The 21,051-nt window shown below is 35.5% G+C and overlaps 1 protein-coding gene across 12 annotated transcripts in view; it reads right to left on the reverse strand.

Annotated features, from left to right (window-relative positions):
- The window catches only part of LOC136843737 (eukaryotic translation initiation factor 4 gamma 1-like), a 721,796-nt gene that overhangs the window by 13,586 nt on the left and 687,159 nt on the right, over positions 1-21,051 (reverse strand). For all 12 annotated transcript variants that reach the window (XM_067112379.1, XM_067112384.1, XM_067112380.1 and 9 more), the window contains 8 exons: positions 17,330-17,520; positions 16,217-16,335; positions 15,965-16,119; positions 15,662-15,834; positions 15,466-15,545; positions 605-723; positions 377-475; positions 105-251 (listed from right to left, as the gene is read on the reverse strand). In XM_067112379.1, coding sequence (XP_066968480.1) covers positions 105-251; positions 377-475; positions 605-723; positions 15,466-15,545; positions 15,662-15,834; positions 15,965-16,119; positions 16,217-16,335; positions 17,330-17,520 — 1,083 coding nt within the window. The remainder of the gene's footprint in view (positions 1-104; positions 252-376; positions 476-604; positions 724-15,465; positions 15,546-15,661; positions 15,835-15,964; positions 16,120-16,216; positions 16,336-17,329; positions 17,521-21,051) is intronic.

Consider the following 21,051-nt stretch of genomic DNA (forward strand, 5'->3'; position numbering starts at 1 on the left):
AGTTACCAATATCTACCAGTTTCACACACAACTCACCAACCATACTTTTGAAAACTTTATTGGACTCTTACATGTGGATACCAAGCTGACACTACTGTACTTACTTCAATCCAGTCAAATATCTCTGCATTTGATGCCCTTTTAAACAGCTTAAGGAACTCTGCCTCCACCTTCTGAGGGTCCCACCCACTACTGTTACTACTCACAGAGCTCGATGCAGATTTGCTCCGATCCACCGTGAATTCCACATGCTGGAATGGCAAAGAGAAATTCGAATTCAATTAAACGAACCATTAATACAGATCTACAATAACACTAATATGAAAATAATAAACTACTACTAATCAGTGTACTTCATCAACAGCCTGAAACATACCTGTTTTGCTAGGAAGTCATCTACATTGGTATTTGCAGGAACAATATCTGACCAACTCAAACCAGAGCCATTCCACAAATCTGCAACCTTGTTAGGGCTCTGAAACAAGAAAACAGTTCATCTGACATGGGTCACTTTCCTCCACCTTACAGAAAATAATTCAGATTGCTAGCAAACGACAGACTGAACTTGAGAGGAAAAAATGATAAAACTGAAATAAGTTCTCACCATTAACGTTGCTGCTTTTGCTATAATACACGCAAAAACTGTAGCACTCTCACTATTAGCATACTTCGACATCTCTAATAATCGCTGGAGGGAAACTGCATTGTCATTGAGGCAGGGAGCTGGAAAATAAATTTTTTTAAATGATGAAACGAGTTTTTCTTCAAATTCATTCAAAACAAATAGGTTTATTTCATGCTACCAGCACCCAGTCACACACCACAACAGATCTTAAAAGACCCTCCACAATCGACCTTAAAAGAAACACCCTAATAAACATGCCTAGACCATGCTCCATAATCTCATTCCTCTGATAACCTCCATCTAAAAGTAAGAGGAAAGATGGGCACAAGTTTACAATCTACAGGATTCAGCAACACTTGAATCATACATAATAATGGGAGCTTTTGAAAAGCAATGGATTTGTAATGAATCATAAACCTCAAATAGTAAGCTCATCAAACACACATAACACAGAGGCAGATACTCCAAGAAACAACTTCAAGGGAACCAAGTCATGATGACAGATGGAGTACAGCTTTGAGGCTTCACTGGAGGGGTGGGTAGAGCTCTTGGCTAGCACGCTGTTGGCCCAGCGTTCGACTCTCCAACCGGCCAATGAAGAATTAAGAGAAATTTATTTCTGTTGATAGAAATTCATTTCTAGTCATAATGTGGTTCAGATTCCACAATAAGCTGTAGGTCCCGTTGCTAGGTAACCAGTTGGTTCTTAGCCACGTAAAATAAATCTAACCCTTCGGGCCAGCACCAGGAGAGCTGTTAGTCAGCTCAGTGGTCTGGTTAAACTAAGATATACAGTATTTAACTTTAGGCCAAAGGTCAGGCACTGGGACTCATGAGTAGGGGTGGTAACAAAATAAACAAAACCTTGGAAAGGAGTTCTGGCAATACAAAAGTGACCACATTACGGATGACATGACTGCTCTAGATTGGAACACACAAGCCAAAAAAGACTTAAGAGCTCAACCCTTGTGTGCCTTGATTTCAAGTTGCAAGAGGTTCTCATGTGATATCCATATATGCCTGTAAAATTATCTGCCCGGGCCCATATGAAATAAAAGATATATGAAACCAAAAGTCTTGCAACCAGTGGGAAGCAAAACTGGGAGTAAGGAAGGAAGATGGAGATATTTCCTATTAGCTCGGGTCTATATAATACCCAGCCAAATCACTACTTGGAACAAAGGAATTGACTGGATAAAATAGCAAAACAGGCCACATGCTCCTATCATGCATTACATCCATGCAATGCAGGAGGAAAACCAGAGAGAGAGCATGTCTGTAACCTTCAATAGCTTCAGAATTTAAACACCACCAACAAAAAAAAAAATCAGTATCTTGTTCAATACCCACTTGTCTCTTGTAAAGGAAGTGGTCGAGGACCTGCAAGGGGGTTGTGACACCTGCTCATGAAACTTCTGAAAAAACACAGATGATACCAAATAACTTGCATGAAAGTATGAAGCTGTGGTCTCTAAGTGGATGGTTAAGGGTGGGAGTGGGGCTGCTTCAGGGGTCTTGTATGTGGGAAGAGCACTAGGAATATCCATGAAGAGAACTAAGTTGTTTGGAAAGCATTTTTGCTGGGGCCAAAATGGGTAAGTCCAGAAAAATATATTACAACAATGTGGTGAACAGATCGACCATAGGTGTCACCCATACCTGCTAAACACACTAGCTTCAAGTCCACGTGGAGGGATCACTGAAAGGATTGATAACCCCTGCAATATTGACAAAGACCCAGATGATGTGCCCAGGAAGGGACTGGTTCCAATGTTTTAGTGAGGGCCGAAGCAAAGGGCCATAACTGAAACAATATCCTGTCTTACACAGTTAAACATCATGTTGCTGTAGGGGTCTGTCAAGGGGTTTGTCCATTGAGGTTTTGGTTACACAAACGGCTCTTCTTGTTCTGAAAATGGAGTTAGACTATACAGTTGGCCAAGATCTAAATTCACTCTACAATTACCCAAAGTCTTCAGAACAAGAAGAGCTGTTTGTTTAACCAAAGCCTCACTAGACATAATGCCTTGATGGATCCCTACAGCAACATGGATGCTACCTTGCAGTCAAGGACTTGCACCTTCTCTGGATTAGAGAGGAGACTCGAAAACAACTGTTAAAAGGTCCGTGTCAAGGAACAATTACAATTGCCATAGTTCTTCGCCTCTATGACAAAGTTCTGCATTCCCTGCCAAGCCCTCCAAGCATTTACAAGCAAACCCCAACAAGAAGAAAGAACACTGGAGAGCAGAATTAATCTGCTTTGGCAACTTCTACCTAGTGCCTTTTACCTACAACAACTTTGACCACTAAACTGAAATTGGAGCAAGTGGCTGAGAGGTGGTAGTGTTGGTGTGGCTAACTATGACAACTACTTGGAAGACAAAAACTGAGGGTAACTTGCATTTAACATACCTAATAGTGACCAGAAGCAGTTCACATGAGACCTCAAGCCAGCAGGCCTGGCAGCAGAGGACAAAATACCAGGTTAATAATAGCAGTAGAATGAGCTTCTAAACCAGATAAGCCAATCACGGAAATAGATAAGCTTTGGCTGCATCTCCTGGTGAAGAACCACCTTTAGTGAATAATAGCAGTCTAGCTGTGAGCAGCAGCCTAAACTTTAGCATGACTTACAAGGAGCTGGTTTAATAGATGGTGATGAGCCTTCATAGGGTAGTCAAAACCAATACTGTAACAGCGTTCTTTCATATGAAGCAAGCAAGAGATCCTTACGGGTGGACTCTTCGACTGCCAGAGGTAGCTAATAAGCTTGGCACCAACACTTTGTCCTCCCAAACAGGGGCAAGTGAAGCATTCCTCAGATGTCAGAAAGCCAATCTATTAAGTTAATGTAACAGACAATTCAGGATATCCACCAAGGAGTGTATTATGTTAATGTCACAGACAGTTCAAGATATCCACTAAGGAAGTGTAGTCCTGAGCATATTTGCTATTTTGTTCTCATCCAAGCTCTTGTCAAGCAACATTATCCTTGGACGAATCACACTCAAGAGAGGCCCAATGCCTTTGTCAACAGCTGAGGTGAATAAAGGACAAGTTGGAGGGGAAGAGGATAAACTGGAAAGATAAGGCAAAATATCACTTGAAAAGACAGGCTATAACTGGTTAGTACTTATAACTCTTACAAGTGGCGAGTACAGTGAAGGTTTAAGTATAAAAAGTTGCATTTAGGCTCATGACTATAAAAAGCTCTGTAGTGAGAACACTGTCTGGGAGAGAAGGGATAGTGAGACAACTGAGGCTGATTAACAAGGTGTTAAAGGTCTGGACAAGCCAGGACAGAAACATAACAATGAGGACCTGTGATAATCACATATATGAATGCACTGCTGACCATATGGAAAACATGGATTACTGGCAACCAGACAACATAACAGAAGCTACTCAATGCAAGGCAATAGCACTGAGGATGTGGACATCTTGTCTGATGAGAAGAGCTCTAACAGTAAAAGGCACAGTATGATGCGACTTAGGAGTTGGAAGAGGTTCCACCTGCAACCCTGAACACAATTATTGAGAAACCACTAATCCACACGTAGAGCCTTTACATGCTGGTTCTTATCCATGGAAGATGTGGAGCTAAAGAACTTCCCTTGAAACCAACCAAAAGTATACTGTGGCATGATTAATAATTACACTTCCCTGACAAACGAGTACTTGAAAAGGGAAGAGTATAAATACAAGAAAAACCAAATGAATCTAAAGGAATGTTAGATGATCATCAATATGCATATATGAAGCAGTTAAAGTACCTGTGATGCTCTTTTAGACTTGACATGCCATTTGCAAGAGCACCTTGGTAAGGGTTTTGAATGTAGGGTAACTCAAATAGATCTTAGGGCAGCTTTCGAGTAAATCACAGGGCACTTGTTCATAAACTTCAGAATCTTGGCGTGAGTGGATATGTTTTAGGATTACTTCAAGATTTCCTTAAAAGTAGGCAAGCAATGAGTTGCTGTTGTGGAATCTGGCATACCAAGACCTTTTTTGTCTGGAGATCCACAGGGAAGTGTTCTTGCTCCACTGTTATTTTTAGTGTACAGTCATACTCCAAACTTACACAAGGTTAGGTTTCAGAACCCCTCGTGTAAGGTGAATTTTCATGTAAGTTTGGCATGGTCTCTAAAAATACTAATAAATGCTTATTTCTAAAGTTTAATCACTAAATATGACCCTAATCATGCTCCCAAATTATTAAGTTAACTTTTAAATGAAATTAAGGTTACTGTAATTTCATTTAAAAGTTATCTTAATACATTACCCGATCAATTTTTAGAATCGTCTCAACCTCTTTTTAATAACTTCTTTATTCTGCGTCTCTTTCTCTTGTTCTGAAATGCTTTTTCATGAAAAAACAGTGTTTTATATTTTGACTAACACAACTCTTAGTTATTGTCTCTGTTTTAGAATGTATTTGCAACACTAGCGCATTTACACTTCATAGACGATGCAGGTAAAATTAGATCAAGCTGTACAGGTAAAGATGTACAGAGAATTAATAAGTTGTAAACGCTGAGCCTCTATTTACAAAAACGTCTCCCGTATGCCGGCGGCGTTCAGTGAGTTAGCACCGAAGCAGGAAAAAAGTTTTTTTCAAAAAATCACAGCACGCTTAGTTTTTAAGATTAAGAGTTCATTTTTGGCTCCTTTTTTTGTCATTGCCTGAAGTTCAGTATGCAACCATCAGAAATGAAAGAAAATATCATTATCATATATAAATATTGGAATATATGACAGCGAAAAAAAAACTCATAATTGTATACAAATCGCGCTGTAAGCACAACGGTTAAAGCTAATGAGTTAATTTTTTTTAGTTGTATTGTACACTAAATTGCGATGATTTTGGTATATAACAAATTGTAAAACGATCAAAGCAACATAGAGAAAATATCACAAAATGATGCATGAATTCGTAACATGAGGACGTAAAAAAATGTTTTTTAAAAAATTCATCATAAAACGAAATATTGTGCTAGAGACTTCCAATTTATTGCAAAATGAAAGTAAACGATTGAATATTACTAGAATGTAAGATTTTTAGCTAACAATTGCGTTTTTTTACCATTTCGGTTGAGTTAAAGTTGACCGAAGGTTGAAATTTTGGCAGTTATCGTGATTTATATGAAAATATTTCAAAACTGATAATAGCTACAACCATGAGTTATTTTCTGTTGTATTGTACATGAAATTGCGCACATTTCCATATATAAAACTTTATGTAACGACTAATATAAAACAGTGCAAACATTACGACAATGTGACGAAAGAATTTCTGGCGCGGACGTAAGGAAAAAGTTTTTTCAAAAATTCACCATAAATCGAAATATTGTGCTAGAGACTTCCAATTGGTTGCAAAATGAAGGTAAATGATTGAATATTACTAGAATGTAAGAGTTTTAGCTTACAATTGCGTTTTTTTACCAATTCGGTCGAGTCAAAGTTGACCAAAGGTTGAAATTTTGGCACTTACCAGGATTTATTTGAAACTATTTCAAAACTGATAAAAGCTACAACCATGAGTTATTTTCTGTTGTATTGTACATGAAATTGCGCACATTTTCATATATAAAACTTTATGTAACGGCTAAGATAGAACAGTGCAAAAATTACGACAAAATGACGAAAGAATTTCTGAAATTTTCGGCAGTGTTACCGGGCGGGCGTAAGAAAAAAGTTTTTTTCAAAAATTCACCATAAATCGAAATATTGTGCTAGAGACTTCCAATTTGTTGCAAAATGAAGGTACATGATTGAATATTACTAGAATGTAAGAGTTTTAGCTTACAATTGCATTTTTCGACCATTTGGTCGAGTCAAAGTTGACCGAAGATTGAAATTTTTGTAGTCGGCACGGTACGTCCACTTGGCACCCAACAGACAATTTTAGTCGACGTATGATACGTCCAGTAGGCGTTTAAGGGTTAAACTAACTATTAAATGAAATTAAAGTAACTATCTTCATTTAAAAGTTAGCTTAAAACATTACCCTTAAAAAGAAATAAATGGTGTGACTCTCTCTCCCTTTCTGCCGATCTATTTTTAGAAGTCTTCTCAACCTTATTTTTAAAAACTTCGTTATTCTGTCACTTTCTCTTTGTTCTGAAATGTTCTGTGTTCTTAAATGCTCTATGTCTCTATGTTTTAGAACGGCGCATTTACAGTTTGTAAACAGCACAGGTAGTGTCTGCCGTATGCCGACAGGGTTTGAGAGTTAGCCGAAGCGGAAGAAAGACAGGTTTTTTGAGTTCATTTTTGACTCCTTTTTTCTTATTGCCATCAGAAATGAAAAAAATATCATGTTAGATATTGGAATATATGACGAAAAAAAATTTCATATATAATTGTATAGAAATCGCGCTGTGAGCAAAACGGTTAAAAACTAATGAGTTTTTTCGTTGTATTGTACACTAAATTGCAATGATTTTGGTATATAACAAATTGTGACTAAAGAAAATTTCACAAAATGAGATTTTCAGCAGAGATGTAAAAAAATGTTTTCAAAAATTCACCATAAATGATGACTTTCCGTTTGTTGCAAAATTAAATGGGATAAGAAGCTTACAATTGCAGTTTTCGACCAGTTCGATAGAGTCAAAGTTGACGAAGGTTGAAACTTTGCACTTATCGTGATTTATATGAAAATATGTCAAAACAAAACAACCATGAGTTATTTTTGTTGTATTCTACATGAAATTGAGCATATTTTCATATATAAAACTTTGAACTAATACAAAACCAGACATCAGATGTAAGGAAAATTTTTCAAGGCCATAAAAAATTTTTGCTAGAAATCTCCTTTGTTGCAAAATGAAGGTAAATGATTGAATATTACTAAAAGTTTTTTTACAATTGCATTTTTCGAATTTATTTAAAGGTTGAAATTTTGGCACTTATCATGATTTACATGAAAATGTCAAAATTGATAAAAGCTACAACCATGAGTTATTTTTTTGTATTTTTGAAACACATTTTCATATATAAAACTTTATGTAACGCTAACAGAAAATGGTGACAAAGTGACTAAAGAATTTTGATTTTGCAGAGTTTAGCTGATGCTTTCTTTTGGGATAAGAAAAAAATCACGTTAAACAAAACAACAGCGTTGAGTTAGCATCCCTCCGATTTAAAATTTTTCCGAGGCCTATGGTATTTTTTCGCGAATATTTAAACAAACACATATTTTCGTCACATGACACCCGACAAAATTTTTGTTCTGTTCAGTTGGTTAACCCAAACGCCCGACTGGGCGAATCGACTAAAATTGTCTGTTGGGTGCGTGGGCACTACAAAAAATTTCAACCTTCAGTCAACTTTGACCACCAAAATGGTCGAAAAACGCAATTGTAAGCTAAAATTCGTACATTCTAGTAATATTCAATCATTTACCTTCATTTTGCAACAAATTGGAAGTCTCTAGCACAATATTTCGATTTATCGTGAATTTTTAAAAAAAACTTTTTCCTTACGTCCGCGTGGTAACTCGGTAAAAATTTTCAGAAATTCTTTTGTCATTTTGTCATAATGTTTGCACCGGTTTATATTAGTCGTTACATAAAGTTTATATATGGAAATGTGCGCAGTTTCATGAACAATACAACAGAAAATAACTCATGGTTGTAGCTTTTATCAGTTTTGACATTTCCATATAAATCACGATAAGTGCCAAAATTTCAACATTCGGTCAACTTTAATTCGACCGAAATGGTCGAAAAATGAAATTGAAAGCTAAAACTCTTACATTCTAGTAATATTCAGTCATGTACCTTCATTTTGCAATAAATTGGAAGTCTCTAGCACAATATTGCGATTTATGGTGAATTTTTGAAAAAACTTTTCCCTTGCCTCCGCGTGCGGTAACTCTGCTGAACATCTCTGAAATTCTTTCATCACTTTGTCGTAATGTTTGCACCGGTTTATATTAGTCGTTACATAAAGTTTTATATAAGGAAATGTGTGCAATTTCATGTAGAATACAACAGAAAATAACTCATGGTTGTAGCTTTTATCAGTTTTGAAATATTTCCATATAAATCATGATAAGTGCCAAATTTCAACCTTCAGTCAACTTTAACTCACCGAAATGGTTGAAAAATGCAATTTTAAGCTAAAACTCTTACATTCTAGTAATATTCAATCATGTACCTTCATTTTGCTGCAAACTGGAAGTCTCTAGCATAATATTTCAATTTATGGTGAATTTTTGGGGAAAAAAAATCTTTTTCCTTAAGTCCGCGCACGGTAACCCGGCTGAACATCTCTGAAATTCTTTCGTCACTTTGTCGTAATGTTTGCACCGTTTTATATTAGTTGTTACATAAAGTTTTATATATGAAAATGTGCGTAATTTCATGTAGAATACAACAGAAAATAACTCATGGTTGTACCTTTTATCATTTTTGAAATATTTTCATATAAATCACAATAACTGCCAAATTTTCAACCTTCGGTTAACTTTATCTCAACCGAAATGATCGAAAAACACAATTGTAAGCTAAAACTCTTACATTCCAGTAATATTCAATTATGTACCTTCATTTTGCAACAAATTGGAAGTCTCTAGCACAATATTTCGATTTATGGTGAATTTTTGAAAAAACTTTTTCCTTACGTCCGCGCGGTAACTCGGCAGAATATCTCAGAAATTCTTTCATCACTTTGTTGTAATGTTTGCAGAATTTTATTTTAGTCGTTACATAAAGTTTTATATGTGGAAATGTGTGCATTTTCATGTAGAATACAACAATAAATAACTCATGGTTGTAGCTTTTATCAGTTTTGAAATATTTTCATATAAATCACGATAAATAGAAAAAATTCTACTTTCGGTCAACTTTAACTCGACCGAAATGGTAAAAAAATGCAATTGTAAGCTAAAACACTTACAGTCTAGTAATATTCAATCAATTTCCATTTTGCAACAAACCGGAAGTCTCTTGCAAAATATTTCGATTTACGGTGAATTTTTAAAAAAAAACTTTTTACGTCCACGCGTTACTAATTCATGCATTATTTTGTGATAATATTTTCTCTGTGTTGCTTTGATCGTTTTACAATTTGTTATATACCAAAATCATTGCAATTTAGTGTACAATACAAAGAAAAAAAATAACTCGTTAGCTTTAACCGTTTTGCTCACAGCGCGATTTGTATACAATTATGACTTTTTTCGCGCTGTCATATATTTCAATATTTATATATGATAATATTTTTTTACTTCTGATGGTTGCATACTAAACTTCAGGCAATGACAAAAAAAAAGGGAGCCAAAAATGAACTCTTAATCTTAAAAACTAAGCGTGCTGTGATTTTTTAAAAAAAACTTCTTTTCCACTTCAGCGCTAACTCCCGAACGCCGCCGGCATACGACACACACTTTGTAAATAGAGGCTCGGCGTTAGAGGGTTAAAGGGTTAAATGACATGTCTGACAGCTTTTGCTTTCACCTTCTTACAAAAGATGGGGGAAGAATTTGTTTGTTCAAAGTAACACGAATTTTGTAATTACAGTACAGTAAACCCCCCGTATTCGCGTTCTCATGATTCACGGACTCACGCACTTGCAGGTTTCTCTATGGAACATATCTACCCATTATTTGTGGAAAATTCGCCCATTTGCGGTATTTTTCATGGGGAAATATTCACTAATTACTGTATTTTCATATAATTTTCATGAATAAATGCACTTTTTGTGATAAAACTATTAAAATACTCAGGTATAAGCATTTTTACAGGGTTTTTCTTGTGTTTAAACTATCAAAATGGGCAGTTCTAAGTGTTTTTAGCGGGGTTTTAAGTATTGGCGGATTTTAGCTATTCACGGGGGCGGGTGTGGGACGCATCCCACACGAATATGGGGGTTCACAATTATTATTATTTAATATTAATTTTTATTAGGTAAAAAGTTTATTTACCATACATATAAACATACCTGTATACATGTACCATAAAAATTTATCTCACTAGAGAGAGAGAAAGAGAGAGAGAGAGAGAGAGAGAGAGAGAGAGAGAGAGAGAGAGAAGATTACTTTTAATAATATTTAATGCTATTTAATTTACACATAAAAAGCTTGAAAACTTCTAAATCACATAAAAAAATTAAACACTTTTTCTGGATTTCTCAGTGTTTGCATGTCTGTGAAAAACTTGTGTATGACCATTAGTTAGGTTCCAATGAAAAATTCGTGCGTCTGTGAATTCGTGCAACTCGAATCGCGCAAGTTCGAGGTATTACTATACACAAGTAATATGGTTGTTGGCCTGGAAAGCAAGATTGTTCAGTATACCGATGATGCACCACTTGTGGGTGTAGTCAAGTCTCCACTTATGAGAAATGAAGCTGCCCGCAGGCTAAGTCAGGACATGGATAGATCAGTGAATGTTGCAGTTGGTGGGGTATGAGGCTGAACTCCAGTAAAACAAAAACACTATTAATTAGCAGATCTTGTACAGATTTTCCACCACATCCTCCCCTTCAGGTGGATGGGACTTGATTGAATGAGTCTCAAGCTTGGAGCTTTAACTATTCTACATGTAACTTTTGACTCGTCTTACTTTTGATAACATTTAATGACAGTTTCCGCAAATGCTGCACAAAAGTTAGGTATTGTTCATAAGTCCTCATATATAACAGTATACAATCAATGCAACCTGTTTCAGGTCATTTATTCTTCCTTTACTAGAATACTGTTCTCCAGTGTGGATGTCTGCTTTTTCCAGATATCTATCTCTTTTAGATAGAGTGGTTCATGGTGGTAGGTTTGTTTCCTAATATTAGCAGTTATGACTTGGACCGTTGACGGATGGTCTCCTTTCTCAATTTTTCATAAGTTATACTTTAAGAGAGGTATCACATTCACACTTGATACCTGATCCCCTTTTCCTGCCGAGGGTAACCAGATTCACTGAACAGCATCACCAATATGCAGTAAATGTGCCTCACTGTCAAACTCAGTACAACAGAGGATGTCGCGCAATTGGAACTTCAGAAGTTCCAGCATAGATGCAATTAATTTATTTATTAATCTAATTTATCTGTTTTCTAATAAATGATCTCCTCTTTCTGTATTTCCCATTACCTTCTGCTACTTCTTTCGAATGAATACCATATTATTTGGAAGCTTGACTTCTAAGTCAATGGCCCCTGTGGGCTTCTTCCAAATGACTAGCATTCTTTTCTGAATAATAAATAATAACAGGAACTGTTACTGGGACTGGTAAAACAAAAATCCTTAAAAGTCATTAATTATGCCACTACAGTCATTACTTATGAACTGTAATAGGCCGTTACACATGAAGGTAAACGCAAGAAAAGCAAGCTTTAGGAAGAAGCATCCACTGTATGACAAAAAATTTGCCCAGTAATTATGGGTCCTATTTGACAGCACATATGTTGCACTTTTTTTCCAAAACATGGCTCAAAAAATTACCCTTCAATCTTATATGCAAAGGTGAGGCCTCCTATAGACTAATGTTATTTGCTAGCACTCAACAGCATAGGCTAATTTCACCCCAGATGGCCAGTACTACCTACCCTGACCAAATAACACTTACATAAATATTAATATCACTCATCATAATTATTGTTACTATTACCGGTTCTGTAAAAGGAGTATTCGTAAACAACGTTAGTATCATATGATCCATCCTCATACTTAAATATGCCTCCACACAGTTACAGTAGATTCAACTGATAATGCATATTACATATAAGTTTTATTTTGGGCATATTCGTTCGAGGTTAAATGCAAATGGTTGCACATTCAACTAAACTTAGCAAACTTATGACTTATCTAATATTACTACAGTAAACCCCGTATTCAGTCTCACGATTTGTGGATTTCTCTATGGAATGTATATGCGCACTACTCGCTGAAAATTCGCCCATTATTGGTACTTTTCACCAATAAATATTCACTAATTACTATATTTTCATGACTAATGCGCTTTTTGTGATAAAGCTATTAAAATACTCAGCTACCCAGGTAGTGCTCCAGTTACAATAATTCGATTTTGCAATGGGGTAAGCAATTAATACCAATACAACAATATTTATAAAATATTTTTAAATTTCGCACAGGTGCAGGCAGCAGCGTACAATCAGGCAGCAAGACAGACCAATTTACAATAGACCAACTTCTTTTCCTCAATCTCTTTATCCTATCATCTAGGTTAAAAAAAAGTAAAAGAGAATGATAAAAGTATTGTTAGTAACGTTATACTCTTGCGTAAATGCATACACCCATAAACAACCGAACAAGAAACTCTTGTTTTGCTTATAACCGAACTGGATAACAACAGCCCTTTTGCTTGTATTTCAACCATCATATGGTAGTAAACAATTACCGTGGTTATAGTACAAGTGACGTTAAGTAGAACAGGACTCACTTTTACATTATAACTTTGTTCGCTTTGGATAAAAGATCAGCAAGGAAATATCCTGCTAAATTTAAGCCTGCAAGTTGTAGGTGAAGCTGAGAAAACAAAGTTCTAGCTGCTAATGACCATAAATTATTGTGCATCAGCAACATGGATGAAACTTCACCTTAATTGAAATTGGAGAGAAAATATTGTAATTAAAACTACTGGGCATGAAAGAACACACATTACTGCTATTTTTATACCGATAAACGATAAATACGTAAAGCTCATATTATGATCAAATCAAGTAAAATTAGCGAGCGGAATCTTGATTTTTTTTTTTTACACAAAACAAACAGGCACACAAAAGGCAATCATTATCTATTAACGTAACAAAAAAAAAAAAAAAAAAAAAACCTAAGTTTCACAATGAGATGTATTTAAGTTATATTTAGACTTAAAAACACTTTGTATAACGAAAAATAACCTTGCCCCATATAAATAAAGTATCTAGATTCAATTACACTAACCAGAAGCAAGAAAAGCACTCTGAACTGACAAATACCGCTAAATAAACCTATCGCGTTATCGATTTCCAAACCAAAACATTGATCCCTATGACTGCAATTTATAATACAAAAGCAATATAAGAAAATATACTTTGAATTAAAGAAAAACATTTTAAAAGATCCATGGAAAAGATGCATATTCGTTATGTTGATGTTTGTACAATACGGTAGTATGTGAATATAGAGTAAAGCATAATGTAGGCTAGGCTACCGTATATGTATACGATATACCATACTGTAGGCTAAGCTAATTCTTTTGTTATTCAATTTCTCTTTGTACTGAATTACCGTAAGTCACTATGCATGAACCTCTACAATTAGCTGATATTAACAATTACTATACCGTATATGTATAGAGCATACTTTATAGTGTAAGCTACGCTACCATATATGTATACATAGTACTGAATACCCTAGTGTGGGTTACGTTACACTCGAGATACGTTTTTTCCAACAAACGATGGGTTTTTTGGAACCTTACCCCATCGTAAATAGGATAATACCTGTATAAGCATTTTTAGTTTTTTTATCTTTGAACTATCAAAATAAGCAGTTCTAAGTGTTTTTAGAAGGATTCTAAGTATTTGCGGACTTTAGCTATTTGCAGGAGGGTGTGGTACACATCCCCCTTGAATACGGGGGTTTACTGTGGTTCTTATAATTAAACTTAACTTACTATTCCATGCAAAATATGTAGGACTGACAAACAACCAAACTGACAGCTGTCTGCCAACGTTAGTAAAAAGTAACCACTAACCATTTATGAACAGCTGCATTACAGCTGTCAGCTTGTTAAAAACCTTTTTAATTCTCAGTGACAACTTCCATAGGTAAAAATAAATTTTAATTAACCCTTGACATAACTGTCTTCAAGTATAACACTAAATTTAAGCAACACATGCATATGCTGCAAAATGTTTTGGAATTGGTAAATACAATGCCTAACCTGGCAAATAAGACCTTTCTTCATTTGAAATTTAGTTTATAAATAAAGGTAAGGTGCATTTTTTAAAATTCAGCTTTGTTAATTTACAAGAGAAATCATCTCTGAATTATGTTTAATTTAGCAACTAACAGCAGTGAGGATGTCAGCATTATTCAATCAGCTGATTCTGAGAATGTCAGTATTACCAAATGCAAAAGGCACATGATTACAATGTTCAAGCAATACAAAAGGGCAATACACACAATACAGCAAGCAATACAATATTTTTAATAAAATCATTAAACACAATTGTATTATTTGACTTGCAAATGGACCCCACTGATGTTACAGCCTACCCAACAGGTCTTGCCACATGGCACAATAGTGACTCAGGGTGACTTAAGTCTAGCTGCTGGCATTCCAAATGATCCTTATGACTATAGCACTACTCGTCCCAAAACAATTTCAATTTCAAGATTTTTGGATAGGGGATTGTAAACCTGTACTTAAAACTTTTTCCTAAATATGCCCTGCTGTCAGATATGATAACTGGTAATTCATAAAATTATTGGAAATACTAAAATTCATCACTCGAAACTCACATTTCAAAATTAAAAGGAATCTCTTATGTGAAAATTACTCAAAATCCAGCAGATCAAAGAACAGATATGACTAAGAATGATCGAAAGGTACTAATTGACAATTTTTACCAAACAGAATAAATCAAAATTGATTAGGATATAGGATAGAAACAATTGAAAAGCATATTAAATTCAACAGCAATAAGTTGCAAATCCTTGGAGAAAAATTAATTCCAAGATCTACCAAGCTCCAGTGGCTGGGAGCTGTCTGTACAAAGTAATCTATGATTAATGGGTTCATATTTGCCAATAATTCACTTCTGCAATAATCATGCTAAACACAAAAAATATCCCCAAATCACAAAATCTAGCAATTCACACTTACCAAAAATCTCTCCAAAGTAGTCACAAACACGAGGGATGTCGATGGCATAATCTTCCGTCATTGACAAAGTTTCTTGAACACTGAAAAAAAATTATATGTAAATAAAAACTGTGAACACATGGATAAATCAAGAAAACCAGTTCTATGTTCAGAAATCATCTTTCCAATGCTCTGCAAATATGAAATACTTGCTTACCCCTCGAGGAAATTTTCAATTGACAGAAGACTTTCTATTACAAGATCATGATACAACTGTCCGACTCTCTTTCTCTTTGTCTCATCACGGTCAAGCACCCACTCTAAGGAATACTGCACAAAGTACTTGATGGTCGAAGATGAAAACCTCTCTCTAATCCACAACTTTGCATCCTGTAAATGATGTTATATGTAAATATTCACATACGCACAATGAAAGATTCTGACTAGCTGCCATCTCATATACTGAAGCCATATTAGGCAATAATGTAATAGTTAATAAAAAGCAGAATTTCCTACTTACATCTACATCCACATTATGAGCATACTCTTCAATGATTGCAATAGAAAACTTCTCTGCTGCTTGTGGATCAATTGTAGCTGGTCCTTTGAGGGCTTCATTTTCACGAGGTACTGAGTTTTCTCTTGATTCTGGTCGGCTAGTAGATTTGCTCCGATCTGGAGGTACAAATAATTAACAACATTCTCAAGAAAGAAAAAAAAAACAAATTGCAGCTTTACCAATTTAAACTTAGATCAAAATTATTTTACTTACCATTACCAACAAATTTCTTGACATACGAGAGTGCACTTTCCTTCTCATTTGAGGGAGGTGGCATGCTTTTGCTTCCAAACACACCTTGTCGTGGGGGGCCACCCCCAGGAGCAAGACGACTGCAAACAAAATTAATATTAGCACACAATTTGTAACAATGCAGGTACTGTGCTACCATGATGGGTTACTTCCATTAATAATCAACTTCATCAACTTGATAAAAGTTAAAATAGCAGGTTAAAAAACTTAGTTTTTCCTTTTTTTTTCTTTAAACATGACACTGGCACCATAACAATAAAATGGCTATAATTGGCTTTTGAAAAAACTTCATACATGTATCAGTATTTCATTATCTGGCAAGAGTGAAATCTATGTCTTGTCATTAAGAATGCTCTGACTTTCAGTGTTATCTAACTTAAACCTGTCATTTATGACACCAATATAAAATTATTTTTGTACATAAACTGTCATCTATGTAACTTGTAAACTTTTAAGAATCAACTCACCATCTGCTAAGTTTAACTAATGCCATCCCTTAAGAAAACTATTTCAGAAATTTTTTTTTATCTTCCTAGAAGCCTATCTGCACAAAAATTGAACAGACTCCAACTCTTTGATTGGGTTGGCAACTGGCAGAGATTGTAGCCAGAATCAGTGCCTCTGACTGGGTAATGTCTTTTGTCCAAGTAATCATAGTCACACACCTCGTTATCATTGCCTCAAATTTTGCTGTCAGAAAGCATGTGAAAATGGTAGATTTTTAAGCCTGACTGACAATGATACAGCCTGTACCTTGCCAACACTGATGCAATCTGAACAACTCCAACCAGTTGCCAAACCACTGTAAACTTCTGAAATAAGGGAGAGGCTACTAAGGAGACAGGACATAGATGAGACCGGACTAGCCAGGAATTCAGAATGAACAGCAATGGAATATGTTGATGCATAAAAATAACTGAGCCTTCAGTTTACTACCCTTTCACATAATCATACAAAAAAAAAAAAAAAACACTAGCTGATAATTTCACTATTCAAATTATTTCACATGCTGGACCTTGGAAAAATAATTTGGCTTCCATAAAACCTCTTAATGACACTTGGAAATATATTTACCCCATAGGTGCTCCTCTTCTATTATCTCCAGATATGGGAGCACCACCCATGCTGTCTCCTAAAACATTAAATCTGTTTTCTTGCTGTTTGACATCATCATGATCTTTCAAGCCACCACCTGAACTGCCACGTGCCCAATTTCCAAATCCAACTCCCCTGAGAATAACTTCTTTCGATTCACTTGCTCCAGGCTGTAAAGAAATATATTTGTCAGACCTAATAACATATATAAAACTATTCGTACTACTGATAATAACAAAAAAATGTTTTAGCATGTAACACAACACCCACACACACAAAAAACTTATCTCACATCCATAAATATTAGTTGTTCTGTCCCAATACTTCTTTAAAACCAAGCTGAAATCCCATCAACTAAGACCAAATTCTTTTTTACTTTTGTTCACAATCAACCTACAAATTTGGCTTTCATGAAGGAGAGCTGACTACACAATTTCTCCACACATTCCAAATTATATCAATTTGTAATTACCTCTTCACTCATCCTTTACTCCAAAAAAACATATAAAATCAACACTTCCAACCCTCCACCCACAATGATAACCATTTCCTGTTTTCTCTAGCTTGAACATAAATACTTCTGTCTCACTTTACGGTTAACCACCACCTCTCAAAACTAACCTCCCATAATTTCCACAAAATACCTACAACCATCACTCTCTCAACGCTTCATACCCTCTATGTACACTAAAGCAACTAAACAGGACATCTCATATACATCTTCAAGAACAACTTTGCACAACACCAGTCACTTCGACATCCACCTTAAACACAACTTCTATCTACTCTTATTTCACATGCAACACTCAAAAGTCATCAAAATCCTCTAGATTTTGTTGTTCTTGTCTCTTTAACAATTATTTCACACATTTGATCAACACCCATTTGAATACCTGTACCCAAATTGGTCTTCTAATTTCAATACTCTTTTCATACTTAAAATCCTTCTACACATACCATTTCAGGCACGTAAGAGTACTGTCCTTAAATTCTTTGACACCTAGAATAACTTGCTTTCTGACTCCCAAATTCCTTTGGAACCTTTCCCTTTTAAAGGTGTACCTTACACACCAAAGTCAGTAAACCACAGTACAAACAATTACTTCATCCTCTGACTTCTAATTCAACTAACTCTTCTTTTTCATTCTTCAAGTTCTACATTTCTTGATATGAATGAATAATGGAGTTTACACTATAAAGCCAAACACTGGGGTACCTGCAACCATTTAGCACTTAAGACAGTGAAAGGGAAAAGTTAGGGTGGTTGGACAGCAAGATGAGGAGATCAAGAAAATAAATGGGACGATGTACAAAGATTTAACCAAACAGGACTGGATAAAGGCTAAAATGAGGGTGCAGCTAGGGCCTGATGGGATACTGCAAACACCCTTTTGCCGATGCTTTCAATGCACCATGTGATGTACACTAAAAGCACAAACCCCCTACAGGGTACACTTCATACTAACAACCAATTTCTATTTTCTCTGACTTCCACAACCTTAATACTTCAGTCCTTTATCTGTTTACTTTCTCCCATCAAAAGCTGAACTTCTGCAACCTGAAAGGCTTTTCTCTTCTATATAACCATCAGCAGCAGCTATCAGCTACTCCACACTCCTTCCTTGGCCCCTTTTTGTATGCTATAATTTAGCATTTCAATCTTTCCTTTTTAACTTCTCTCCTCACTTCACCCACACAAATGTCAAAACATCTTTGGAGAAATCACAAAATTTTATGACTTGCACACAAAACCAGTCTCTCCCAAATTCACATATATCCAATAAACTCAACTTCCAACTGCTCTCAATATAGATATTGCACTTCAAGAGCTCATAATCCTCTAAATTTCACTGCTCTACATTATCGGTAACTTTCCACAGGTTCAAGTATGTCACATACAGATTTTCCCTACTCTCACACTACCTCAAACTTAGTACACATTACCTAAACCCCACCCGCACCTCTCCTTTCAATCCTCCCCTTTCCTGACCTGATTACAGTCTTTCCACATCTACTATTGCAGGTATACAATGTTATTCATTTAATTCTTCAACACATGTAATTAAACTACCCTCCCCCCCTACTTTCTGGAACCATATTAAGCCCTTTCCCAATAACATGCTTCTTAACTACGCCTTCTCTTTTTCAGTCTTCATGCTATATTATCATCTGGCCACTTTACAAAATTCACTTTCTATATCCTCTGGTCACAGTACAAAATTAATTTTCACTCCTAAAATTAACTCTGAAATGTATCATACCAACATACTTCAATCTCTTTGGGAATCACCTAACCCTTACATCATTCATATATACAATCCAACTACTCATTCACTAACCCGTTTCTTTATATCCACTTTCCACTACTACTTTCCTTGCCTGAACACACAATCTGATTCAACGCTGAATTTCCAATTATTCTCCTTTTCTTTCTAACTTCATTTCATCTTTTTTACATTTTCATAAATTTTTAACCTTTTTTTCCATGATAACCATACAACCATCCTAGTCAATTACCATTATCACTATTATTATATTTCATCTATTTTCACTTTCCCTTCAACCACATAATGATCAGTCATACCTCCATCAACAACTGTCACATGCATTACCTTGTTCCAAATATACTGTACTAACAACAATCTTCTATCATTTTCTCTTGACCTTAAAAACTACTTACTTTCAACAATCAAACAGTTTCAGAATACTTCCATGAAACTTCTCTCCCCTCGTAACTAACTCCTCACCCCAAAACCTAAACAATCCATCTTTCCAAACTTTATACTCTATCCAACAATCATCCTTCTTATAATTCACCCAAACATTCAATTTATCACAATCTTTAAATAACTTTACTCTGCTTCTGAAAGACATAATTTAATCTTTGTCTGCCACATTATTACAGTATACAAAATTCTCTTGCCAACAATTTTTGCAGTGATTATGTTCTAGCCTTCAAGTCCAGTAACTTCTAGACCCAGGCCAGCACCTTCTAGACCAAGAAAAACCACCACTATTTATCTCCATCATGTACTCTTTTGCTCTCTTACTTTTGTTCCAGTCTCATAACCACATCCACAAACTTAACCAGTAATTCCTCAACACACATTACAACAGGAGTTTAAAGTACAGGGCTAAAAACCTCATTGCCCAGAGGTAGTTGATGGTTTTCCACAAAAACTAACAAATGCCACCATTATTCCAATGTCTCAGAATAAGAAAATCAATTGCTATCTGCTTAGGCTAAGTACTGTGCATTTACCCAGTGTTCCTCAAAAGAGGGGCTACAATAAAGTATTAAAAACCATACGCACTTCATTGGGTACCAATACCAGGCAAACTTCTAATACCACTATATATAACCTTAATAAAATTGTCTCTGGAGGGGGGAGACTTAAATGCTTGTTAAATGACAAACCTGCCCCAGGCTACTTCTCCTAATGCAACAGCAACTACCTTGGACACCTGTATAGAGGGAGGAACATAAATCTCGCTACTGCACAGTACACTAGATTTGCAGCATCACCCATACTACACTCTAACTCCATTACTTCAAGTAGGCGAAAAATATTTAGTATTGGGGTTTTCAATGCACAATTAAGGTACAGAAGAAAACTGACATTTAAGACAAATTATAACACTTTAAATGTTTAGGACTAGCAAAGGTAGCATTTGAATTTGAAGTGGTGAAGGGATACAAG

Source organism: Macrobrachium rosenbergii, chromosome 12 (assembly GCF_040412425.1).
Source record: "Macrobrachium rosenbergii isolate ZJJX-2024 chromosome 12, ASM4041242v1, whole genome shotgun sequence".
Taxonomy (NCBI): Eukaryota; Metazoa; Arthropoda; class Malacostraca; order Decapoda; family Palaemonidae; genus Macrobrachium; species Macrobrachium rosenbergii.